At 44.1% G+C, this 27,921-nt stretch overlaps 1 protein-coding gene across 1 annotated transcript; it reads right to left on the bottom strand.

The window, feature by feature from the left end:
• Positions 1-53: 53 nt before the first annotated feature.
• On the bottom strand, positions 54-24,461 carry LOC125944393 (uncharacterized). The gene is made up of 10 exons (XM_049664818.1): positions 24,205-24,461; positions 19,483-19,861; positions 17,707-17,799; positions 15,252-15,326; positions 12,726-12,791; positions 10,243-10,386; positions 8,542-8,631; positions 7,482-7,651; positions 6,661-6,786; positions 54-141 (listed from the first exon to the last, which is right to left on the bottom strand). Exons 1-10 carry the CDS (start codon positions 24,459-24,461, stop codon positions 54-56), a joined length of 1,488 nt encoding a protein of 495 aa, XP_049520775.1.
• Between the last annotated feature and the right edge of the window lie 3,460 nt (positions 24,462-27,921).

The raw sequence follows: 27,921 nt of genomic DNA, 5'->3' as shown, positions 1-27,921 counted from the left end.
TCTTCTTCCTTCCGCTTTCACTTACCTTACCTTTGCCGTCCTTACGATTCTCTTCATTTTTCCCTTTCTGCAATGCTGGATTCTTTTGTGCTGCCGCTGCTAGTTATGTGCTCTTGAGTCTGTTTCTTCTTCTGTTTAGACCTATAATTAAAGCCAAGCGGGTGAAACCAAAACTTGTCATCACCTTTGGGTTCAATTATCGAGAGCTGTGCATTCACAAAAGTTTGCTAATAAGTTCGCGTTCACGTACGTACGACCGAGCTCATTGCTTTAAGTTCGCTCTGTACAGCCACAGCCGATTGAAAACATCATTTATGTTTCACCAGTGGTGGTCGAAGAAGAAATGTGGCTGGACATTTCTTCTTCAAACACTGTTAGTCACTACGAGCCTTCATCTTCCCTTGAACTTCTGTAGTGTTTGCGTTTGCAATTCCATCATCTATTTTACTTAATTGCTTTTCACGTACAACTTATCCAGTATAGCTATAAGCTAGCAAAAAAAAGTTATTGCTTTTATTGGCGCCTCCGCTACGCAAAAAAAAAACGGTCCCGTGTTCCAACGACGCTGCTCGAGGCATTGCATGTGTAATAATCAAACTCTAAGCCATTCATTACATAAAAGTATTATTGCAAAGGTAAACAGTGAAATGCAGCTATATAAGCTCTCAACCAAACTGTTAAATCTGTATCGTGATCGTGTAAGTCGTATGGATTTCTGTATATGGAATATTTTTGACATGGTACGTGGCCCTAACTTTATCGCTTTTGGTAGCATACAACATGACCAGCCGAACTCCTCACTATGGCCGTGTCATGGCACCTGTTCATGTATGTAAACTCTGATTTTTATACTGGATTGGATATATAAACGTGATAGTGTAGCAGATAGTAAACGTCAACTTGACCATTAGAAGCCGAGAGACAGGCCTCTGTTGTAGATAGTAGCTGGCGATAATGAACAAAATCAGATTTTTAAGCGAGCATGCAGTCAAGAAGCTATTGTTGCTAAACATATGTGTCTAAAAGCTCTATACAGCATTTTATAGGAAAGAGCTCGCCTAAGAGTGAGGCCTGACGAGGCGTCATTACTGTTTAGTCCATCGCCATCTGGCGTATATATATATATATATATATATATATATATATATATATATTGAATGACTTCAATGTTGACATTGTTCACTCCCGATGCGGCATTTCTTAAATTTTGGGAAATCTAATTGTATCAACTAGTTTAACACACGTTTGGTTGCACAAATCTTCTAGATTTTAGTAGTTAAAACTGATTAAGTGAATGTACTGGAATGTTTACTTTTTCTTACATTTTTGAATGATTTGCGATTCTTTGCGTACGTTCGAACGTAATTCATATTGCTTCTATGACTATCGGTCTCAATATATGACTTTTAGGTTCTCGTCACTGTGAGAACGCTTTCTCTGCGACGCATTATACCCCCAAAAATAACGAGCTGTTTCCTTAAGCATACCATGAGACCTAGCTGACGTAAAAAATGTAGTATTCTCTCTTTGTGAATTTATGGCACAAGTTTTTTTAGATACCCGTCAGCAAACATGCGGCAAAATAGATTGGCTACCCACTTGCGTTCTCAGAAGCCTTAAAACACGATATTTGATTACCTTCTTTCTTCCTTGTGTAAACATGGGTAATGAAGCAACTACTGCTCATATATAATAAAAGAACGGGACCACAAGTTTACTAATGCATTCAATATGGCCAAGGTTATCCTTCTGTACTCGTTGGTTTGTACATCCTACACATCAACACGAACAAACTATATCCTACGGCGATCTTTGTTTCGGTACTTGAGAGCGTATCTAAATAATATACTACATGTAGTTTCTATTACGCATTGTCAATACATAATATGCATTCAATCTCTAATTGTTTACAGTACTAGCCATGTCGTACTTTGTTTTAAAATTCTATACTCTGATTTGCAAGAAGACTAAATTGAAAGCGGTGCGTTTTGGCTTTAACAAAACGCGTGTTATTTGAGTCACAATCTCTATCTACCAAGCTACAGCTGGTATGCGCTCAGTTCTATAGCCGGTTGCTTGGAAAGAAAAGTGCCTGTTTTTGTTTTTGCTTTTGTGTTTACCTTCGGCGTTACCACATTGAGCATCTAATCGATTTGCTTTTAGCGCAGGCGTGGAGTTCCCGCAAGTGCGCATAACTTAAGGCAGATACCGCCTTTCATAGACCAAATAATAATCCTAATGTCGACCCAAACAAGCCAGAAACACCGGCTTTCGTATGTATCTATTGCGTCCACAGTAATATGGGGCTAATAACTTTGAATTGTTCAGTGGCATCATTTGAACTGATAGAGATGCCATCAGTTGGTTTCACCAGACAGTTGAAACTGATCAGACACCTTTACCAAAAGCCTATTCATTTTATACACGGTATTTTGTGAACCATATTCTTGCGGATGCTTGAGCATTAGTGGTTCTCTTAGCATTAGAATGAACGAATTAAAAAAATATGAGTCAGGGTACTTTTGCTCTGTCTCAGGCGAAATGATCATAATATTCCGGTCTCGTTCGTTACTTTCAGTTTTTGTAAGTGCACTGAATGACTCATATAGCTAAACCAAAAAGCGTTCCAATAAGCCTACCAGCAAGTGTCCTAATCATTACCTTGGTGGCGCTGTGGTTGGCTTGGGCGAATACGTCGAAGTGTCTGAAAAAATGCAGCTGAAAGAAAAATAAATTTCATACAAATAAGTAAAAATAAATAAATAAACGGGCAAGGACAGTTCATGCACTTATTATTTCAATAAGATAAGAAAAGCTGGAAAAGGAGTAGCAGAATGACATTGGAAACCATAGAGGCGTAGCTATTGACATGGTGTGATTGACAAAAGCAAGAAGGAATGTGCCAAATGCAGATATGACACATGCTACATGTGTAACGTGAAATATCGATTCGAATCGAATTGGCTCAAAACAAAACTGTGAAGAAACCACCGATGATGATTGTCAATGTAAGGGAACAGCCGAACGCATTTAGAAAGTTATTCGCTTCTATAAACATTAAACACACGACGCGCTTCAAGCCGTATATTTTTTAGTGACAATATCTATTGAGTGTTTCCTCTTTAATCGAGAAATTCCACAGATAAAAAGCTGTTAACCAGCACATCTGTAGCAGTAGTATAGATGGATAGCACATGTGTCTTAAGAAGCTATAATAGTAGGTTTTCGTCTGCGAACGCGCCCTGCCCGTCAATGGTGCGAGTGCGCACGCCCTTTGCATTAGCGGTGGCAGTCCAAACCCGTCAAACAGCGACCACAATGAAACGGCGGAAAAAAGCCAACGAAAGCTATTCACTTTATAAGAGTACACGCACTGATGCTGCCAATTTGTCTGGGTTTTATCAGTGCCTTCGTTCATGCTGAGTTCATGCATAGTTAGAACAATGCCATCTCTAGGACAGGACCCTGTGAAACAGCTGCACATTAATAACCCAATAATTATAAATCCCGTACATAATATGGCACACATCAAATACATATTCGACTTGTCAATCCAACTACAGTGTCCTTGTTATGAGGGCCCTTCCTCCAACTGTGAGAATTCCTGTGTGCTAATCTTGATTACGGTGATCCCCACCTTTAAATATAGATAAAATTATCTAAGGCCAGCCTTCTTCAAGAGGTCAACCGGCAGAGAAAGAAGTCTGCGTCTTAATACCCCAGTTACTTATTGGTAAAAACTGCCTCGATATTTCAACTGTTTTGTAGCGTTTGCTTAGGAAACGACAGTTTGATTCATCTATATCGCCAGTTAACAAAACACGTTGCGAGCTAGTTAGTGATGCATTATTTTTTCTTTCTTGGAAAGTAATCAAGCGCTACTTTTCTATGACAAAGACACAGAAAGGCATGAAAGAACGTCCTGTCATGCGTTTTTATGTCCTCGTCAAAAAAAAGTGACTGGATTACTTTCTTAAGAAAGAAAAAGTTATCCCCACTGACTAAGTGCATCCTTCTTCAGCGAAGCTGCTGCTTTGTGCACACTACACTTTTCAATCGTTCCTGCGGTAAGCTGTTGCTGAGTAAACACCGTTGTCTTGAAATGTACTTAGCGCCACTGGCTGTAGCGTCTCAAAACGGTTTCTCGCATTCTTAATCAGTGGGCTCGGAAAACTGTGTGCTAAATACAGGCATTCAGTTTTTTAACTTTCTGTATCGCATATATAAAATTTATTGTCGATGTTTCTATCTTTGTTGCTATATTGTGGTTTCTTAATGCATTGTTTTGTTTTGGTGTATGGTCTGGAGACTATGTTCTATCAAAGGTCCACCTGGCTGCTTTAAAATGTGAACATTCCTTAAAGGCGGCCTGGTGAGGGCAGCGCATTTCAGCCAGCTTTTGCTGGGTGCTTCTTCTACAATGAGTTCTACCGGCAGACCTCATTCGTACAGCTAGAGCACATATTCCACTTTCAGCATTGAGATCAATCTTTATTTTTTTCAGATGGTGGGTTATAACTGCTTTCCAAACTGTCCCACAATACACATTGGCGTTTCACGTTATTCTGTACCATAAAGCCTGTGAAATTGATGTTCGAACATCGAACTCTTCCCAAGTAAATGTATCAAGAGTTAACGTGTGACAACACGGCTATATTGAAATTTATCCTGTGTAATTTTCAACCAGAGACTGCCGCTTTTTTTTTTAAATGAACTGATCCGAGTGCCTGAGGGCAGTTTGCCACATTTGTTGTGATTCTGATTTCTATTTCCAGAAATCACCCCGGCTATGACAAGCAGTACACATTGCGGCCACTTTCATTATAAGGCAGTTACGGACGTTTTAGCAAAAAATGTAAGCGATGACTTCATTTTCCAAGCAACGCAAATGGAAAAACATGGGAGCTAATTTTTGAAACGAAAGAAAGCAAAAGAGTGTTGAATGTAGCCTAAGGAAAAGAACATAAAGCGGGTGGCGTAAGAAAAGTGGAGGCAGAGCTACAAGTTACGAATGACACGAGGACAGATAACACTGCAGCTGGAAGATAAGCGAACGGAATGAGATTGGACAATTCTGGGCTTAGGAAAACTGTAGTGGGTGCTCTACTGCAGCAATGCATTGTTTCCTACGAGGATGGAAAACATAGCACAGAGCGGCAGAAATTTTGATTCTGTGACTATGCATCAAGAAATCTTTAGAGTATACTGTGGGTTTGTCGGCGCAACGTGAGGACGATTGTAGATCTTTGAGAAATGTCTTCTTGTTGCAGTGCCCCTTAACCCTATAACTGGCAAGATAAGGAAAGACTTGACCTAGAATGTTTTTGTTGCTTTAGTTCTTCTTTACTCTGCTCAAATACATACCAATTGCAATATTAAATGGTTCTCTAAAAACTAAGCGAGATACAGTAAGCCAAAATTATTGGTGACAAGGTGGTGACACGTAAATGTATGGTCCAAAACTAGTCTCTGGCACTTGCTTTGGCAAGGTCAATGTGTGTTCTTGTGATGTACCTTTATGAAGTTAAGGAATAAGAGCTTGCTTAAAAAGGAAAAAAATCGCATTCGCGACAATATGATCTCCACCTGCACTAAAGGATAATGGCAAAACCTTGAGGTTTTGTAACCAATACATCTGCTGCTGCTCACGCTCGACATTTTAGTGAATACCACTGTTGAGCAGGTGCATAAATAAAGGTAAATTGAAAGGTACAGACTAATCTTTGGATTTGTCTAGTTTTTTCAGATGCTTTTCTTAGGTGAACAATATTCTACTAGTTAAAGGGTTCATATACAGTCACGTTGTGGCGACGGTGCAGAACAAACCCGTGACAAAGCTGGGAGTCACGAATTGGGAGAACTAGTGCCCACAAAAACAAGCGACGCTCGAAGCACTACGATAGCGGTGAGCACAGCCATCGGTCATCCAATCGAGGGGCAGAAGTCACAAACCTTTTCATTCGTAAGGGCTCTGTACATTGCCCCACCAACTTCCGTTATGACATGTCTTTGCGCCAGGATTTGCTGAAAGAAACGTAGCTTGCACTGGAGGCTGCAATGCTAAAGAGACAGCTGAGCTCATGGGCACCTAGCTAGTCCAGGCCTTTGGGCTAGGCTAAGCACTATGAATTATTTATGAATTATTGTAGATTATCGATGACCTATTGATTGGCTATCGATTGGCTATCACAAGGTATTGGCCACGTATTTGGGTTAGGCAAAGCACTACCAAGTAATCCCCAGCACTTCCCGGAATTTTTTTATTATTTTTCAATTATCAATTAGCTATTTATTGGCTATCGATTGGCTATCGATGACTGACTTAGCCTAAGTTGTCCCAACCATGCTTAGCTAGACTTCGCCAGGCTTAGCTTCGCTAGTTCACAGTGGGGCCATTGCGCTTGGACCCTTTCTGCACAAACGCCAGGATCGGCACACATCCCGCTTTTTTTTTCTGTTAAGGTGCTACAAATTACGGCCGGCTTAAACAGCTCCGCTGTTAAAATTCTCCTACGATCCATTTTAGCGAAAGAAGTTTTTGAAAAACGGGCCTGATCAGCGGGCCAAGTGCGTATACTAATGATCACGACACAGCAGGTACTGTAAAGCTAATGTGCTAAAACTGCACAGTGTCAGTGGCCGTTCAGAGAAAACACTTACCTGCAGCTCGAAGCTGAGGACTCGCTCTCCGAGATGCTGCTCTTCCGGGTCTTTTCACGCTTAGGCACTCGCTCCTGCACCTCTGTCGTGCTTGGCTCGCGTGGAAGTGGCGTCTCCTTCGGCATACTGTTGCAGAAAGCCGCGTTTACCCATGGTTGTGACACCATGTGATAAATTGATCAGATTATTCAACGGCCACTACGAAAGCTTGATACTATGCAGGATCAGCTGAGGAAAATGGAGCTCTGCTGGACCTTTTATTCCAGTCAAATCGGGCTGCCAGATTTTCGTCTATATTGCACGCAATATCCTTTTCACAGTGCTAAATTTTTATAAATTCTACTTTATACATTCAGTAGTTACAATTTCACGCTGCACGAAGTACGCTTGGGCAGTGTCCAAAAGAAATCCAGTGCACTTCTTGCTTTGTGTGCCGTCATTCTTTGGAAAAGCAGAGAATTGGGCAAGTTGGTCACCCGTCATCCTTATCGCTGACAAGAAGCTTGATTGTACGAGTAACCAATTCGCGAACTATCAGCAATAGTAACTAGAAATGTCCAGGCGAATGTATACGGCTTTTGTAAGTGCAAAAGCCGCACAAGCACTTCTTGAAACAGAAATGCTTGTGTATTAGCTCAAATCAAACAGCTTGACTCAGTTTACTTGTGCCAAAATTGACATTCGGCATCAATTGCTCTTCGTGATAAACATGTTCCTCACCTTCGTGTATTCGTTAAACTCAGGCAAGCAACTATAGTACCGTATTTAGTATCGCTCGCGAAACAAAAGCAATGCAAATTTTATTTATGCAAAACACTCACACGGACACCGCGAAGCTCTCAAATAGTTTTGTTCGTTGCGGCTTCGGTTCGGGTGGCCTCGGCTTCGGTGGCCTCGGCTTCCTAGAGTACAGCGTCGACATACACAGTGCCATGAACATTGCTACCATGCCCACGGCAAGGAACGACGCCACGCAGAACCAGAAGCCACTCTGTACGAAGATTAAAAGAGGTCAATAATGAATTGCACCAATTCAAGCAGCTTGAGATGCTCTCAGAAACATTTCCAAACTGCGTGTCAGGACAGAAACAAAAAAAACCGGCAGCACCACCTTTGAAATCACCATGCCGGACACTTGTAATCACTTATGCGAATCATGTCCTGCTGCCTTTCACGCCTCTGGAATGCGCACAGCAAAATGAGATAGCCTGGAGAAAATACACTCTTTGCATTCGAGTGCTTGAACATGTTTTTCTTCCTGACGCTCTTGAAACATGCCCAGGTAATAAATTAACTTTTTTACCGTAGAAATGTCTTTTTTTTTTCATTTCATAACCCACATCACAGCCTTTCTGAGCTTCTACTATCAAAGAAAATGTCGTGTTTCCAATCATTTCCATCGCTGAGCTTTTTCTTTATCAGTTTTACTGTTTTTTAAAAGAGCTTCAGTGCACACTGCGAAATGTGAATTACCTCGTTGGAATGCAAAACTATCTTCTTTGCAAACATATTATCATGTGATCGGATTAAAGGCTTGCACTTTAGAGTCTTTCTGGCGTAGAATAAATGGTCGTTCATTTCAAAAGTTTTGTTCCGCCGCATCTAGGTTCACCTTCGTACATTCCAACCATTGTCTTCCAGCCCCCGTAGCCGGATTGCTCTACTGATTAAGCCCCATTCTCGGTCTTTATACATCAACAACGTTCTTGTAGGCAACAATAACTATATTAATTTGAGCGCTAAATAACAATGCGAGATGATGAAATATTCTCAGCGTCCAGGAAGTTCTCAAGAACCGTAAATGCTATCGTTTTAGAAATAACGCATAGTTCCAAAGTGCCCAGAGTGACGCTAGGCGTAGCAAGCACAGTGACTACTCACAAAAGGTTTGACGACGCCGTCACAAATGACGCTGACGGAAGAGAGGTACATGGTGTAGGCGGGTGCACAGTTTGCAATCGTGTCTTTCATCTGGCAAAGGAAACAGCACGAGTTAATCATGAAAAGGTACCACACGCCACACTGCGTGAATCTGAAAGCTCGAATAGCCTGTAACGAAATACTTTATAGAACACTTGCATAAAACCTCGCACTTGAACGGCCGCACTCAAAAGGAGGATAGGCGTAGGGCTTTCAAGTGCAATCACCGCTTTCTTTTCCACAAACTTGCTTTAAAGCAGTACTGAGACATTTTTCGAAAGTCGTAGGCATTTCGCTACCCACTGTATCCAAGCAAAAGGATGACAATTCGCAACTATGACAGTTACTTATCAGATACCTTAATTTCGGACTAAAATTTGGCTGAAAATGCCCCTGTGGGGTAATTGGCAATATCGTGGCAGCATGGTGCTCAAAAAACATTGCGGACGCCGTCGTGCCATAAGGCTATAGGTATGATGAAGTTGCTTATAGGACAAACTGTGTCTCATGCGCCTCTTCTCGCGGCGCTCGTGTGTCGCAACCGTGGTAATCGCTGAAACGGAGTGACCCAATGTATCACAACTTCGTGATGCATCCACCTTCTAAGTACCCAAACCGAAATTTTTCGTTGAAACTAGTATTGTAGTAAATTATATAGGGCGTATTGCTAAGCATGGACAGCTGGGCTAGTTAGTTGTTCATTTCATTATGAAACATCGTTCCAGCGCACAAATAAACATGGACGAACAGACACAGACAAGAATACCTAAAAACATTCGGCGTGCGTACTTGTTGTCTTTCCCTGCTCGCTCGAGTTTTTTCGTGTGCCAGAACGATGTTTCATATTGGGCTTTCCGGTATTTCTTCTGTGGCTTACAAGGGTCACGCCTTCTTTTAATGGCAATAACATGACTAGTAAGAAGTGTGACGTAAGTACCCCTTTAAGCACACATGTTCGCAGTTAAACTAGCGTTCACTGCACATTCCCTCTCCGTGCATTTACTAAATTTAGCAAGCCTCTACAATGAACAGTTTCAGTTCAGCTCTTCGGGTATGTTCCTATTTTCTATGTACCAGTGGGATCCGCGTGAAGTGCGCAGCTCTATCAAAGTGAGAAGCATCGAAATAACCAGCCGGTACCAGTTCAGCCAAGGAAGCATAGGCTAAGAAAGGGTGCAGTATTGTGCACCGCCTAAACAGTGCTGTGTTCTGTACACCACTGCCTAAACGTCGACTGCAGCAACTAAAGAAGCAATATTTATCCAGCGATATCCGTTGAACTTTTATAGCAAAATAATGTTGCTATTTATTCTTTCAGTTTTTATTGACATTTTAGGAAATTAAATGCTACATTGTCGCACAAGAGTACGTTATTGCGGTAAATATCTTTTAGGCGGGAAACTTCTATTCAGCTCTCTCCCTCTAAACTCGGTTGATTATCGCTCAAATAGCTATGCCAATAGATATCTCCTGTGCCCTCATTCAGCGATAGCAGCCCATCTGTTCTACAGCCGTTTAGAGCTCACGAAAACTAACATGAATAAGAACATTTAGTTTAGGAAGTTTTCTTGACATGTGTAATAGTTTTTTTTTTGTTTTATTCAAACTAAAGATTTAACTTCAAAGTCATTGTGTACCCAAATCATCTCAACACTCGCTCACCTGATTTACGACGTACTCGCTGTAATACTGCACCACACTGGCGATGTTTTGCTGGTAAGGTTGCACCTGAAGGTTAACCTTATCTATCGCGTCCTGTAGCTTTTTCGTGTCACCGATTGCCATGATTGCCTCGGACTTGAACACCTGGAAACAGTTTAAAACAAGAAATTCAGACGCTCAATTTCTCAGCCGCATGTTGTCCGCTATTTTTCCCGACAGAATATGCACTTGCAAAACGTAGACAAAATTATAGGCCTGACAGCGCATGCGGCCTATAGGATGCTTTAAGCAAGTCATGCGTGAATAGTTACAATCGCACAGCAATTATTGTCGTTGTTAATTAGCTATTTGCTAACTACGGCACTTACATACCTTCACACAAGAAGCAGGTGATGCTTAAGGCAACAAATAATATTGGTCACGAACTTTTCTAACATAAAGACTGATTTTCTAATGGCAATTACAATGAACGGATGATAAAGCTAGCAGTTCAGATGAGACGTTAAACTACCACAGGTGTCGAGAACTAATCAGGGCCCCGATTGGCAAAAGATTTTTAATCTAGAATTTTTGGTAAGAAAGAATTTCAGCCAATCCGGATGCGAGACATATTTAAGGCAGCCGGTCATTGGCAAAGAGCACATAAGAAAGCAAAGCTTTGTAAATCTGGCCCCAGATTCGCATATAACGGCATCTCTCAAAACCTTGTTGTTGGTTTGGGAAGTAGAAGCCCCAAATTTCGTTTTTAACGTTGGAAGCAATAGTGCTAGTCGTGGCTAAGTATTCTTTTATACAAAATAAAACGCACGTGCTAGCTTAAATTTTGCAGTGAGGTATAAGGAAAAACTGGTACAACATTGAGCGAGCACTTCTCGCAGAAGTGGTAGTTCAGCAGAAGTGGCGATCCTGTTTGCAACGTCAGACAACCCAACATGTCTTACTTCGACGCAGTAGACCAAATTTACAAACAAATGTAAGCCGAAGCCTACCATACTGAAGGAAATGCCAAGCAGCTGTCATTCTTTCAAAGCCACCCAAGTTGCAATGTACAATCTGCATGGTGCAGAATACGGGAGACGTCTACTTCCACGTTAAGTTCAATCAACCAAGTCAAAATATTTTTGTAGTGTATAGCGATGAATGTATCATGACCGATTGGGTAATCATTTACTGCTTTGAATCCAATGCTTCACCAAAAGTTCTCATTTTTACAACCTGTGGTGTGTGCCTTCATTAGCACGTAATACATCTCGTACGCAGCCAGCAATGACGTCAGGAAAACTCATGCAGCAGGAAAGACGTGTTCTCGGATTCCTATTCTCTCAGATATTGGCACGATAATACCTCAATAAAGAAGGAAACTGAGGGTTGCGAAATTGGTAACGTAAACATAAAATATCTGCTCGATAAATTTTCACATAGCACGCACATGCATGCCATTAACCTACTTATCGACAGTATGATAAGCGACCCTGTAGAACTTTTTGTTGCAGTTCCCAATTCTGACCATCTCTTCGTTCAGTGTAGACGATGGATGAGTCTATAAGTACAAGTACCAACCAATAAAGATCTTGCACGTGTCAGGCGACACTATACAATGCATTCCTGTACTACCTCAGCATCGCCAACAACGGCCGCTAGGGACACGAAGAAAATGAGTCGCCATTCCAAAGGACAATGGCCAACGCTTCATTGATAGTCTGAGACTCCTACACTGAGCAATACTGAACTGAATCTCACGAATATTCACTGCTCTGATCCCCATTGCGAACATGTAAAGATCACGTGCACTTATGAAGCACCACATTTCGGACGCTCGTGCCTCGTGATAAGCGATTGTAGGTGCCAGTGTGAATGTTTATCGCATGTCTTCAATGTTGTTTCCACTACTGGCTAGGTTGTGTTCTGGCACCACACACTAAACATATCAACACCCTTATGAATGCAAGAACGGTGCTTAGTTTGCGCAACGGCTATCATCCTCACCTTCAAAGCATAAGGTCGAATTGTTGGCGGGAATAAATAAAGTTCTCTTTTCTGAAAAAAAATTTCTATCAGGAAAATGAGGCGATAGCTGCAATAAACTCGATAAAAGTTCCAAAAAAATAAACTTTCTTAACTATCGCTGTCAAACTATCCCAATTCTTACACGCACCTAATCGTCATATTTTCTTTTGACAATTTTCCACTGCACCTTTTCTTTTATCACAGGTCTACGTAGTTGGAGCTCACTGTCGAGTGCATTGACAATTTTCATAGCATTAAGGTTAAGTGTGATAGCCATGGATCAAACCTTATAGCCACGCTTATAGACACGCAACCTGATGGGCACGCTTAAAGGTGAGGAAGCTTTACCGTTAACTCTCAACATTTTAACGCATCTAGGTGACGACAGTAGCAGCGAACACAATAGCAGCCGGCCAATGGAAGACAGCTTTTACGAAAGAAAAGCTTTGCGAACTGGGCTCCATGGTGTTACGTACGTCTACGGGTTTGCTGTCAACCTTCATCAGAGATTTCATTTTCTTCAAGGAATCCTGCAGGACTTTCTGCGTAGAAAGCACGAGTAAGGTACTGTTATCCACAAAAGTCGAGCAAGAATGTTATGTTGGGCCACTCAGCACGAGATAACTGAATAAACATACGCAGACGCACCACGAAAAAGACGCACCAATTAAGCGCATAGTAGGTACACAATCATGCTGTCCTAAATTAATAATGAACTGAACCTTCGCCTCACTAGTAATATCTATCACGTGCGACAGATATATTTAATGGTGCATTCGGCTGCTTCCTACCGCGCTCTGACTGGGATCGCGACTACGTGTGAAGCTCTCTTGACCGGAGCCGCAGGAAGCATAAGCAAGGCGAACGTGCGGCCGCTTGCCAGAACAATCAGAGGCCGGTAGAGAAAACACGTCCGGAGTTCTGTTGTAAAGAAACAAGAGCCACAGAGAGCGATGCACCCGCCCACTACAATCACGCATACTGCCATGACAGATGGCATGCCTAAAACGGAAGCTGCAGAAGTCACCTGACCAAAACTTCGGCAAATCTCGCTCGCGCTCCAGCATCGAAGATGATAACGCCTTCGAGAGCTCTGAGCTGAAGCCCGGCACTCTTAAAGTACCAGCTAAACGTGTTTCGATAGCTCAATTTTGACCAGCAGTTCGAATGTACAACAAGCGTTCACGGTGGCTCTGCTCCTTTTAGCAGAGTGATTCAGTCCCTCTAGCAACCTAGGGTTCTCAGTACGTTGCATCGCCGGTGTCCTGTTTATATATAAGCAGGGTGTCCCAACTATCACGCAGCACGATTTAAAAAAAGAGCAACGGTGTTACGCGGAGCAAACCTAGTGCTTATTGTTTCCAGTACAGTGGAGTAGCCGCCAGTAATTTTTTCGTTACTGAGATTTAATTAGGTAATTGTAATTAACTATCTAACTCGAGAAGTACTGTTCTAATTATCAAAGTGTCGATGAGAAAGTTGTAGAGCAACATGAAAAACTACCGATTCAGCTTTCTGTTGCTCAATACGGGCTACATAAAAGTGTTTTTCCGAGCATGGAAAAAGACCGCGAATACACGCAAAGCGCCTCAAGCGGCCAGTCGGCGGCAATTCTGCGAGTATTCGTTGACTTCTTTCACACTCAGAAAATCACATTTGTGTAGCACTTGTTGGGCAACAGAAAGCTGTTAATAGCTGGTGACACTTTGATAATTAGGACAGTACTTCTCGACTTAGATAATGAATTAAAATGACCTAATTAAATTTCAGTAGCATGTGTGTGTGTGTGTGTGTGTGTGTGTGTGTGTGTGTGTGTGTGTGTGTGTGTGTGTGTGTGTGTGTGTGTGTGTGTGTGTGTGCGTGTGCGTGTGCGTGTGCGTGTGTGTGTGTGTGTGTGTGTGTGTGTGTGTGTGTGTGTGTGTGTGTGTGTGTGTGTGTTTACTCATTTTTCAGTTTTCTAGGGCATACCGGACAAGAAATGCTCTCTCCTGACGGACGTCTGTGTCGTGACGATGGCGGGCAAAGTCGGATGACGGGGTGTGTGTATCAGACCTTACTTAGTTGGTTGTGCGGGACCACCTTATATATCCTGCCTCCATAGCAATGGTCGGTAGTGCGCATTTATTTATTTAGCGCTGATCACCAATGTACTGTGGATATACTGTGGAGGTAAATGGAGATACTGATAGCTTCACGCAAGATATGTCGTGTGAGCGGCTGACCGTCCAGTAAAGTAATGCATGTGGTCTTGACTGAACAGCACGAATAACACCCCAAGAATTCAAGCACGGAAATTTGGTTCATGACCAAATTTCCACTATGTTCTGTTCATGCAGGAACATGACCAGAACATAGCCATCTAATCCATATTTAATTGTCACGTGTACATTATTTTACTCATTACTGATAAATGTTTTTGACCAGATGATCACTTCTATCATGCTATCACTATTTTAAGTTATCGCTCCGTGCATATTGCGCCGGAGCGATACATTGCTAAAAAAGGGGAAATAGAAGTGATTATCATGCATCTCAGAAGAGCACGAAGCTAAAAGGAAGCACAAAGGAAATCGCCCCGGATAGGCGTTGTTCCCAGGTTCGATGCCAGGAGAGAGACACGTTTTTCTTTCTTTTTTTTTCAACTGCGAAGCTTCCTTTTTCACAAATCCGTGTTTGTTTCCAACGTGGCTTCGGGCAGCTCACGGGTGTATGACAATTATCTCTTCATGTGGTGTCCTCCACCTTGTGGAATTTCGCAGAACTAACTTGTAGTATCAGTGATCTTCCTGTCATTCCCTTCTAAAACTACTCAGACGAACACAATGATCTGCTTCATGGCCAATGTCCCAACATTGTTTTTCCTTAGATGGAACAATGTTCTCAAACACTCAGTTCTTGGACAGTTGTCAGTTTTCTTAGTTTGAATTGACCTCAGTGAATATGAAACGCAAACCGTAGCTGTACTTCTTCGTTTGTTCCCACATCTGCACACACAGACTCACCTTTTTTAGATCGCAGTCTATGAGATCAGTAATAATCTTATCCACATCCTGGAGTGCATCTGTCAGCTCTGATGACTGAAAGTAGTAGAAAAAAAGGTCTGTTCGTTATACCTTATACATAATTCCTACTTTCTCGTTTGGAAAAATGTACCCAACTTGTCTCAACTTATTTAAATGAAAGGGTTAGAATCTGTCCAAGTTACAACGCAGCATTAATTATGGCGCCAACTCAAGGAAAGCACAGAACCCTACATGAGAAGAAAAGCAATTTACTACGCACTTCTAAGAGCGTGGTCATTATTTCCCCCTACATTTTCACAAAATGAATAAAGCGTCCATAAAGCGGCAACAATTATTGGCCCCGTAAGTGCGTACAAAGTAAACGGCCGTACGCAGTGGCAAATTAATTCTCAAATGGCAAACTGCCGGTTCAGGCGGCGACGTATAGTTCTCAATTTTGCAGTAGTTAACGCAATCTGAAACGTTCTACGTGCTTGTGCACATTCTTCCTTCTCGTGCATAAGTTCAACAGACATTCGTGCAAGCAGTCTCCAACTTTTGTTTTTATTTTTGACTTAATATGATCACTATCCTTCTTGTCCCAACAGACATGGTCTCCTAATGAGCGCGCATGAAGGCGAATAGTTACAAGTTATAAGGCAAGATGAAATCCAGATAACTGGCGTGTTGTAGACACGTAATAACTGTTCCTGCTGTGCTACGCGTACAACAAGCTACAGCGTTGCTATATAGGATAGCAAGCTGGCTCATAGAGTCAGCTCTAGGCTCTCTTGTACGGTAGTCGCTGATTGCAGCAAGCAGGATGGATGCCTGGTATTGTTCAACTTGTTCTTCTGAATAACAGGTGTGCTTGTATACGTGTACATTTTTCTTTTCTTGCATTTTTGTGGCTCTTGTGTTCGAGTTTGCGTGTACTGTGTTCGCAAAGTGGCACTCAAAAGCCACCTCATACACAACTTTACATTTTCAGCGCATGACCTTTAGAAATGACGTCACTGGCTTTCTTTTTATGGTAGTTAACGGCTAATGTTTTGAGAGGAGGACTATCATGTCACATTAGGCTACTATCCTTTGCCGACTATTTATCTTGTAAGCTAATTAATGTAATTAATGTAATAATTAATGTAATTGGAGTACTCGGCGCCACATATGGGCAATGATCCCCTTAAGTTCAGTTGACAAAAACACGTTACTTGAGCATATAATATCGGCGAAGCGGTCTGCTCATAACTCTTTACATTGTCTCTGTGACTCTGGCTCTCTTTAGCTGAGTATGTGGTGGCGGATACTGGAGCCATGGCGGTTGCATTTCACCAGGGGTTAAATTCAAAAACGCCGTTGTAGTCGATTGATTTGACGATCCTAGGTAGCGAAATTATTCCGATGTCTCGTTGCAAATCTATTCTTATACTGCTGCTGCTGCTTTCGTTGAAACATTCCACCAATCAGGCTTTGGACACCGCCTCTAGTCACCATCATTTCCATCATTAATCATTATTCTCCTTTCATTCGAAAGGACACTTGAGAGGAGCTTAAAATCCGTTCAGTGCCCCCAGCTCCACACCAAACAGAACCTTAAATTTCCTACTGCACTTCTTGCATTGACTCTTCATCGTGCTTGTTCTGTTTTATTTTGTTTCATTTTCCAAGACAGTCGTCTCCTATTTTAAGCCATAAACGAAAGCAGTCCATCTAGTTATCCGAATCAGATCAGCTCTTGAATAACCGCATAACGTGTACAAAATAATTTAAGCATTGGTAGATCACATTTTAGCGCACTTCGTCATTCAGTAAATAGGACACTGTGTTCTGAACGCTCACACACACAAGAAAAAAAATGTCTCCATCTCCTGCTAAAGGGAACCATGTGTCGATGCGAAGCAGCGGGGAGATGGTTAGCTTGAGTGGGAGATGGTTTCGCGGCAGCGACCCGAGCGCTCATCGCGGCGCTGCACAGGAGAGAGAATGAGGCGCGCGCGCTCCGTCATTTTCATACCGCGGAACTACCGTGGCGGCCCCAGCGGAGCATGCAGCTGTCGCATCACCTGTCGCGCGCGCCACTCCGGATTCCTAGAGGAGAGAAAGGGGGAGGGGACGCGCATGCGCTGTGGGGGTGTGGCACGCGATAGCCGCTCCGTACAGTAGAGGATTCCTAGAGGACAGAAAGGGGGGAGCGTAGAAGAGGATAGAGAGGGGGAGGGGACGCGCATGCGCTGTGAGGGTGGGGGACGCCGTGGGAGGAACGGACAAAGCCCCCGCCATAAGCTGCTTCGCATCTAAAAGAATATTATTCGACGGGGCGAGGCTCTCGTGAATTACAACGCTGTCTCCAATATGATTCTCTAGCTCGCATCGTTGCTATGTTCCGCAGCGGCTTCTATGCTCACAGGCAATGTTCTTAACAATGCCAGAAATGAGTACAAAGAGCGCTTACCAATGCTGTCTGAGCAGTCATCTGCCGTGCCATGGCGTCGAGCGCAGTCTTTAGCTCTTCAGCGTACTCCCCTTTTGTGCTGATGTCCTCAACCTAGGAAATAAAACACGCAGCGGGGTAATGATTCAACATGCGTTTCTTATAAGACGATCAAAGAACATTCCTTGAAGGAGTATTTTATTAAGCAGCTTTAAGAGAAGGAATCCCGAAGTTGCTCTATAGCAAAGGCGCACGTGGGGACGCTTTTGACTGACCTGAGAAATGGTGGAGGCGGTGCGAGCACGGACGAGGCCAGGAGAAAGAAACTTAACGCCGTTGCAAGACTAATCTTGCAAAGGCATTACAATATATCGCAAAATGTATGGGTAAAAAATATGGCACTTTTGCCTAAAGGGTGAGGAACTACCAGCGATCGCAAGTTTTACCGTTGCTCTGGAGCTCCTCAAACTGTGTTCAACCACACGTGGGGCGACACGTCGACGCGACGCAGGACACAAGGTAACTCCGGCAGGGCAGATGGAACAACGCCATGGCAGCTACCAATCTTATCACAATGTGGACGTAATGAGGAGCTTCGCCAATAGCGTTGCAGGAGTAAACTTCGATGGTGCGCGAGATGAGGCCCAACGGGAAACCGTCGGCGTTAGTAAGGAATATTAGGCAACGTTAGCTGTATACAAACAGTAGCTGAGCAGGAACGCTAATGTACTCAATGGTGTGCGTACGCACAGCTGTCATGCCAAGAGCTGAAGGCAAAACACTGTCCACCACCAAGCCGATTGAATATGTCGACCGGGCGCCCGTTCGCTTCGATGCGTTGGCATCCGAACGCACTCAGAATCTCTTTCGAGATTGTGAGTGCGTTTCGAGATGATATGGCCTGTACTAGAGATAGATAAAAAAACTGTTGGAAACAAATGTCCAGTCCTGACGAGTACGAGCGCTTTTATGGAAACATTGCTTCCGGCTAAGTATTCGCTCGTTCGGCGACTATTGTATTTCCAATCAGTCAATGTATCTCTCTGAAGTGACCAAATGTTTATACAGCACTTGTCCTTTTCTAGATTTCCGTCCGTCCTCGGATTGCATCCTCCTGTACAGCAGTGTCATACAGACGGCGCGACACGTTCGAGATCGCGACACTCAGCTTGCATAAGCACTCACACTGACCTACACGAGGAATCATTTTTGATCAAATTGGCTGCCCGTGCATACGCATGTAATTTATTCAACCTAATTAATATGATAACTATTTGTGCACGCGAGACGCTCAACTACTCTATACTGACCTTTTCGTGTTTCATACGACTACTTAGCTAGAAATCTCTTCACTATTACGTTTGCATTCTCACTGACGTTTTGAGGGCTCCTTATTGAATAGTGCCCTTTCATGGCATTGAGATACTATTCTGTAAACGTGGCGATATGCTGTAAAAAGTCGCAGTTTCGCCCGAAAGGCCAAGCATCGATTGCGACAGCAAATTACGAGACAGCTATATAAATTAAGGATAATAGATTTATCGGCCGTATAAACTTGTACACATTCCCTTACTAACTAAATAACAAGCATGGTGTCCCGCACGCACAAGAAAGCATGAACACATCTGACTCGGTACTTTGTTCCGGTACTCGGTACCAGACCCGGTGCTTTGTTCTGCGTCCTTCATTTCTCTTGGTGCTCATGCGCTATAGAAAGTCCCCGACTAGTCGTCAGCAATTCATGCTTCCAACATAACTGAGTTAAAGGTAATAATGATGAGAAGGTTGGACGCTCGCCTTCGTTTCGATCTCTTCGACCTTCAACGCCTGCAGTTTGAACTGCCGCAGCGGCTCCATAGTTGTGGCCAGAGCGGACAGCGCGCTCAGGTTGACAATGCTCCCCAGTGAACCGCCGTTGATGAACTGCAGTTTCGCGTTCAGCTGCTTCTGGTCGAAACCGTCCCAGAGGAAAGACAGCTGCTTCTCGTAACCTATCGCCTTCGACGCGTTGCGAACGAATGGCTCGCCCACCAAGCGGTAGGCACTGCGAGGCTCGCTGTCGCAGGATCCGAACCGCTTCACTATATTCAACAGGTAGTCGGAGCTGACGGCGGTCAGAAGCTTACTGGCGACGCTGTCATCCTCGGTGTTGATCTGCACGAGCTGGACCAAATACCTACGAGGGCATTTCGTTAAACTTATATGTAGTTTATCCAGATTATGTTTGCTTTGTTCCGTAATAGGAAGGTTTTTAGGAGCCCAATGTGGTTTTATACTAAATAATGGCAAGCGACCCTGAAGTATCGGTATTTATTTATTTATTTATTTAGTTGGTTAGTTATTGTACGCTCAGGGTTTTAGAACATTTAACAGGAAAGGGGCACAGAAAGAGCACTTACAAATTTGATAGGAAGCTCTTTACATGAAACAGAAAATAGAAAATCAGAAGAAGCACAAAAAAAATGAGAATCAAAGATAACATGCTGGCTTAAGGTGCATGGAATGACAAAGATGTTGACACACAGGACATTGCACTATGCATGCATACACGCACAAAACAAAGAAATACAAAGACAAGAAAAAAACTAGTGTATAAACAAAACAAAACAAAACAAAAAAGACACCAAAAGGATCTGTTAAGTTCATCGCGGAATCTGTCTGGGTTAGTGATACTGGTGGTTGAGACGGGCAGTTGATTCCAGTCACGGCAAGCTTTGGGCAGAAATGAATGGTTAATATGTTACCGTGTTTCCTCGCGGAATATGAACTTTGTAATGATGATCAAGGCGTGCAAGTACGAAAGCAGCACGCTATATCCAGCGCGATTTTGGTACGTGGTTGTGATAATCTATCCTTTGGGAAAAGCACAGGCGAGAGAATTTTCTGCGCATGACAAAGGTAGGGAGGTTAAGGCTATTTTCATTGTAGTTACACTGGTTGTTTGATGATAGTCAGAAAGTGCAAAACATGTTGATCGATTTTGGACTGCTTCGAGCTTATTGATGAGTGTTATCTGGCCGTTGACCCATACGGGTGAAACGTATTCCAGCACAGGACGGACGTAAGTGATAATTACCTGTTTCTTTAATGACGATGGTGAAGGGAAATGTTACGTTTTAGGTAACCGAGCATATGATTGGATTTGTATGTTACGTAAACAATGTGATCAGCCCGCGACAGTTAGTTATAGGTACAGCTTGGCTGTCAATCACAACCATAAGTGTACGCACGCATCGGTTTAAGTCCTTGACTGCTTACCAAGAGACACGAGCATGTTTTACAGCCGTACACGCTCTGTATGCGAACTTGAAAGGTTTCCGAACTCCCTATTTAGATGCAGATTGCAGTGGACGAATTCGCAAAGCTTTTCGTACCTAAGGGCTATTTGCCATTGGTAGGCCATTCTCGCTAAAATGTCCAGCATCAGGACTGCTTGACATTTTCTTCTACAAACAATTCCAGCGTAAGGGGATTTTGTGAATTCGGATCCAATTCCTTCAATACGTATTTAGACTCTGGTGCCAAAATGTAGACGTCGTGTATTGGCGGAAAAGCCGCCCTACGGAAACTTCGAACACTGCGCGGACAGCTGGAATACCAAATGTAGATTTATTTCCCTGATGTGGACACATATGAGTTTGATAAAGGTGTTTCAAGTATATGCCGAAATATTGATCATTTCTGGTCAAATAAATCGTGGTTCATGGCAAGCAAGCAAGTCTCTTCCACGGTCCAAAGCTACACAAACACCAATTTACAGCAGCAATGGCAATAACCTTTTCAAAAGCAGGTTTTGTTGCAGGTCGCCAAGTACATCAAGAATTCGTGATTAAATGAAATGTACATCAAGGAGATTCGTCAGTGTTTTGCGCTCACCTACACAAACTTGTGTTCTTTTACAAGTATACGGGCCGGCCAGAAAACTTTGACTTACTTGAAACAACCAATGGGCGGCAAATTACAAAGCAAACGACCATCCAAAATTTGTAGATAATCGCGATATCAGGAAGAAATGAAAATGTACTTTATAGGTAGGCGCTTTTCCGACCAAAAGGACAAGACTAAAATTACACAGTTTATAATAATGGCGTACGTTAGCTGTCCATTATATCTGAAATTTATGTCAATGTGTGGTATAGAAGAAGGGAAGGGGGGAGACTTTTGTAACCTTGCAAAGAAATTCCTTCTGCCCATTCCTTCTGCCGCTCGCCATCTCCACGACGCCGTTCGCTTTCCCCAATGCCTACCTGTCCCACTTCTACCGAACAGGAAAACTACTCACCGCAGTTTCCAACACAAGAACTGCGTCGGTCTCGAATAGTTTAAGACCTCGCTCTTCTTTAACGAACGTTATCGAAGTATCTGTACGTGGAAGTGTTGCATTTGCTCTAGTCCACACAGGAGCCGCCGTTTCTGTAATTACCGAAGAAATTCGTCGCTCATTCATAAAAGTTTTGACATACTTGTCTGCACTGTCGATCGCTACAGCAAGCGCACAGCACATTATGCCTGTTGTTGCATGCACTACCAGCATCACCATTCAATGACTCAGGTACACAATCGTGTTTGTTGTTCTGTCTTCCTGCTCATACTAAATCATCTTTGCGCGGGACTTCCTTTCCGATCGCAAGGCTATTATTGATTGTTCTCACACTTAAGTCGAATCTTCGCCGCTTCCTGACACCCAGTTACATGATGCTGATGATTTCTTCGGCAAACTGCTCTTAGCTTGTGCCACTACGATACCTCCGCACTCATCTGTGATTGCGACCGTCTGCTCCAACTGTGTTACAGATACCACTGCCCTTTTTACGCCGTCCCATATTTTCATTCATCGACGATGTTCTCTTCTCTTCAGTGTCATCACTGTAAACAGGGGCTGCACTCCTATGCTCGTCTTCAACGATTATGCCTCGCCCCTTATTTATGCCTCGCACAATCAATGTTTCTGATACTTTTTGTGACGCTTCTTCCCCTTCCACTAGCGTAGATTAGAGCAATGCACGGGCCGATTTTTGCAGCCCGGGCCCGCCCCGGGCCCGTTTTTACATTGGGCGGCCCGCCCAAGCCCGATCAAAACTTTTATGGCGAGACCCGGGCCCGGCCCGGGCCCGGAAATAATCTACGTTACCCGCCCGGCCCGGCCCGCCACTATTTTACCTTAGGCCCGAGCCCGCCCGAGCTCGGCCCGAGCATGGCCCGAGCCCGGCCCGACAGCGAAAAATACATGTTTTTCAGAGTTGAGATGCCCGAGAATAACTCGCTCCACGTTGAATGCGCACCACCAGAAAGCTCGGGCCCGGCCCGGGCCCGCGTCAAAATACCCGAGCCCGACCCGGGCCCGGGTCAAAAAGCACACGCCGTGCCCGAGCCCGGCCCGAGCCCGTGAAAAAAACTGCACTACCCGGCCCGGGCTTTCGGGTAAGCCCGAGCCAGTGCAGTGCTCTAGCGTAGATTGCCTGACTAGAAAAACACACCTAAGACGGACCTCCCCACGCTCTTCTATCAATAAACTTCCTCTCCCTCTACCTTAATCCGAAAGGTGAACAGACACCTTTGTTTGTCAGAGCTTTCTTTTTTTGTGAATGTCTAATTTATGCAGTTTTCCTGGCAGCAGCACGAACTTTGAATCAGAACAACGGTAATCTTAACCACATTTACGCTCGCGCCCTCCATCATGTACTAAACTGCCTACGACCACGCGTCCTTGCTCTTTCCCCTTCATTGCAAACAGGATTCCACTGTGAGCCCCCCAAAACGTCAATATTTTTTTTATAATTTTCGTCATCTTTGGAGGCGTCTCTTTTGTTTTTCTTCGTGTTCTCTCCCGACCTGACGAGGGTTACTCGAGCTCTCGACTTGATACACTCCGCGCGCGAACAGAGCTACAGATAAAAATTTGCCGTTTCACCCACAGGACGAAGCATATTGCTTGTGAAGGTAAGGTTTAGCGTTTGCGCTTGATCGCCTCGAAAGGTGTTCTAAGTTCACGCGAGTCCGACTGACACGGACGCGACATACGCCAGTGCGCCATAATTTCTGGCACTCTTGAAAACGTTAACACGCCGTGCGAAGCCTGTACTGACATTGCTAAGGCCCCACTACGCTACCGGTAAAGAGCCGCGCCAGCGAAATTGCATCACTTTGACGTTTCAGCACTTATAGTATTCGGTACTTTTATTATTTATGAGTGCGAGTATACTTAACATAAACCCTATATGCGCTGTGAATAGGCTTCAAAACATTTGTTTGTGGGCTGCCATTCTTAAAATTCTCAGAAATAATTTAGTCACGAACGTAAGAACCCCTTTGAACATCTTTGGCGGTTGAATAGCATTGCAATCTACCTTGCCTGCACGGCATGCATAAACGCATGGCTAAGGCATTAGCCTTAGGCAATAATTACTAAGGCAATAGGATACACGAAACATCGCGGAAACGTAGAAAATTCGCTTGGAGTGTCCATATAACGGATATCACAATGCCACGAAAATGTACATTGTTGCCACAGGCACGCACCTAAGGACAGCAGCGACACCAGCCTGCTTAAGGTCCGCCGCTAGCGCACATCCGCAGCGCGTAGCCATGAAAGCGGCGACGAGACCCGCCAGGGTGAGCAGCGCAGTGAAGCCGAATAGCAGCACGAACACGCATGCGCCGAGGGAGAAACACCAGCGACCCGAGCGGTAGCTGCAGCAGCCCTGGGCCGGTGCCCATGCAGTCACGCAGAGGCCACATGCGTACAACGACGTAGGGCACAGCAGCAGCAGGCACATCAAGGCTGCGTTGAAGCCAGTAAACCCTAACACGAAAGGCTGGAACTTCCTGCGACGGGGCGAATGAAGGAATTAAGCGCTCAGTTAATAAACTTCTCGAACGTTTACGATGTGCTGGTCTGTGCCGTGGCTAGCGCTGTTATCCCTGAGGCTGTAAAACAACTATGTTGTACACGACGGCGAGCTCAAACGATCCCCTGTCCTGAGTGGAGGCTTGTTTGAAAACAGGGGTTTTGTTCAACTACCTCGTCCGCAAAGAAATGTTGGACAATAGTTGGGCCATTATACCTGTTATAAAGTTTGTTTCATGCAGTTTTCGTGTCGTCTGCCGCAGCTTTTATTTAGTTGTACATACTGCAGCGCAATAAGCACTACAGCGGGAGCGAATTAACAGAGGGAAATATACGCAGCAAAATAACACGCAGCGATAAGGATTATGTGCTCAGACTATAATACATCTTGGATACTTACTTGCCACAAAAAGTCGTAAAAGCAGTCATCTTGAGCCCAGTCGCCTATTAGGCATTGGATATAAACTTTAATGGTAAGGGTGTGAGGCATCGGACAAACAAGAAGCATTACGGGTGCAAACATATTTAGTGTGTACATAAATATGCCCCCTTCGCACATAAATTGAGCCCCCGAGATCACGGCACCCTCAAAACTGACCGCATATTATAGACAAACTTCGGCTCATCGATTTCGTTGATTAGCTTCTAAAGCTAGCCGTCTGCATCACACGTTAAGTTCTTTCTTCCAAAAGTGGCGGAGGGGGGGGGGGGGGGGGTGGCTAGAGATTTGCTGGTGGTCAGGTTTTTATGCATTGCAGTTTCGCGCTGAGACATTGTAATTCTACAGCTTCTGATGTCACGGCATGTTTTGATTTCTGTTACTGCAAATTACCGTCGCCTTAGCATGCGAAGTATGGCTTGCGGTCGAACTACAAAGTTTCTTTTTTTTTAATTCCTACCTCTAGCAGTGCTGCCTATGTACAGGGTGTTCAGAATTAAGCTTTATGGTTTTCTTAAAATTAATCACTGGGAGGCATGCTCAGACCACTTGTGCAAATAAGTTATGTGGCCAGGAAGGCACAAAGTGAGATGATAATTGCCGCTGTCAGCAGTCCAATTAACTAAAATTGAATAATTAACGCGTTGTTGACTGCTGTAAGTGCGTATGTTTGTATTGAAAAGTTAGAAGCAGTCGTGTTTCTACACAGTGTCAGTTAGAATTCTTTTAGTCTGTCTGTGCTCTGAGATATCCGACTCCAAATTTCAATTGTCGTTCGCATGATTACGCATGCAAGAGAGTTAGGATCGGCGCAAAGCTCCTTCCTGATGTTACGTGGCTGTTGCATGCGGCGTTTATTTTGATAACGGAGCTGAGGTATTTGGCAAAGATGGTAACTGTCCCCCTTCCTCTCTAGGCAGGCGAAATAAAATTCGAAGAACCTGGAACCGCTGTCGTAACACGCGTACGCGCAGCCTGTAACGATGGCGGCAGTTGTCATGCCAAGATAATGGCGGGTTGGCTCAGTCAGCTAAGGCGTTGCCTGCTGAGCACGAGATCGCGGGATAGAATCCCGGCCGCGGCGGCCACATTTCGATGGAGGCGAAATGCAAAAAAAATGCCCATGTGCTTGCGTTGTAGTGCGCGTTAAAGAACCCCAGGTGGTCAAAATTACTCCGGAGCCCTCCACAACGGCGTGCCTCATAATCAGAACTCGTTTTGGCACGTCAAACCCCAAAAAGAAGATAATGGCGCGAGCGGAGAAGGCGGGTTGCAGTGCGCGTGCGTAATGGGGACTGGATGAGCGGACATTGTCCTTGCCGGGGCATTGCAAATAAAGTGACTGCTGATTTCCACGTATTGTAAGTTTTATTGAAATCAAGAGCAACAAGTGCACTATCAACAGCAAAAACAGTTTTAGCTATGCTAACGAATGTTTCGTACTGCCGCTTTAAGTTTGGTGTGCTCATGCACAAATCTCATGAAAACACTTCACCCATAAATATTTCAATGCGCCAAAAAATGTTCAAAATGCCTTCCTTCCACACCAACACAAAGCATAAACCGCTCTCGCATCGACTCGATAACTCTGCGCAGTGCTTCTGGACGGATGCTCGCACAGGCAGATATTATCCTGTACTTCATATCACTGAGATCACTGTGCTCTGCTGCATACACTCGATCTTTACCGTAGCCCTACTCCCCCCTCCCTGAAAAAAAAAAAAGGTCGAGCGGAATAATGTCAGGAAATCTCGGCGGTCAAAACATCCTCCTGTACGCCCGATCCACTGTCCTGGATAAGGTGTGTCCAACCAGCTATTTGCTGTGGTGAAGAAATGTGGTGGCGCTCCGTTGTGCTGGAACCACACTTGGCGCAGGTATTTCAGGGAAATATTGGAGACAAAGTTGTCGACGACGACACCTAATATTTCTTCCGTGTACATCTTTCCGTTCAAGATTGTCCTCAAAAAAGTAAGGTCCAATGATCCTGTCCCCCAGTGAGCCACACCACACATTCACACTCCAGCGAACTTGATGCTTGTGCTGCCGCAGCCAGTGTGGAGTTTCTTCTGACCAATAATGCGTGTTCTATATATTCACAATTCCATTGCGGCTAGACCGAGCTTCATCTGTCCAAATTATTCGGCGTAAGAAGTCCTTCTCTTCATCAATTTTGATCAGGCCCAATTTGCAGAAGTCAAACCGCCTTTCAAAGTACGCCTTACTTATTTCCTGGTGAAGGTAAACATGATATGGATGGAACTTATGCTATCTTAGCACATTTGCGACAGTTATAGCGGTGCGACAACTGATCGGCAATCTGTCGGATGCTGAGTTCTGGCATCGTCGTTACGCACGCGACAACCTCTATTTCAAAGTCTTAATCAACGATTGTCTTCCTGGTTTGCCTCGGATCATTGATTGACCCTGTTGTGCGAAAGCACCGAAACACGCTTATGAAGGTAGGTCTGGTTGGAAGGGGGGCGGTGTGCGTGGCGAGCCGCGTACAGCCGCATTGCCAATGAAGCGCTGCTATTCATCTCAGCCATTGCAAGTACCACTTCTATTTTTTCTTCGGTAGAATACCTTGTGCCACCAGAAGCAGCCATATCAGCACGAAGGGACTCCACATGGATATTCTTGGTTATCCTTCCGCAAAAGGCGCCGCTTTCGAGAAGCATTCTAGTAGATGACAGCGAAGCTAACGCGTTCACGTGTTGAAACCCCGGTGCGATCTCAAGTAATACAAAAATGGGACGAAAAATTATCTCCTGTTATCGCGTTAAACAGGATCATGCCCTCCGCGTACGGCACACCGCGCTGTCATATCTTGATTTCGCCAGCCGAGAGAGGAACAGGAACAGTTATCATATTTACCGCCCTGTTGTCAGACTAAACGCCACACGCTACAGCCGCGTCACATCAGGGAGAAGCTTTGCGCCGATCCTCA

The sequence above is a fragment of the Dermacentor silvarum genome, chromosome 3 (genome assembly GCF_013339745.2).
Source record: "Dermacentor silvarum isolate Dsil-2018 chromosome 3, BIME_Dsil_1.4, whole genome shotgun sequence".
Classification (NCBI taxonomy): domain Eukaryota; kingdom Metazoa; phylum Arthropoda; class Arachnida; order Ixodida; family Ixodidae; genus Dermacentor; species Dermacentor silvarum.
This window is presented reverse-complemented; position numbering and strand designations above follow the sequence as displayed.

What these genes read in the sequence shown, in the direction of transcription:
- LOC125944393 (XM_049664818.1), bottom strand. Translation starts at nt 24,461, where the DNA reads ATGTGCCTGCTGCTGCTGTGCCCTACGTCGTTGTACGCATGTGGCCTC. An exon ending in GCGAGTACGTCGTAAATCAG is followed by an intron (nt 8,632 to 10,242) that starts GTGAGCGAGTGT and finishes TTCCTTTGCCAG; the next exon opens with ATGAAAGACACGATTGCAAA. An exon ending in TCCTCAGCTTCGAGCTGCAG is followed by an intron (nt 142 to 6,660) that starts GTAAGTGTTTTC and finishes CTTTAATTATAG; the next exon opens with GTCTAAACAGAAGAAGAAAC.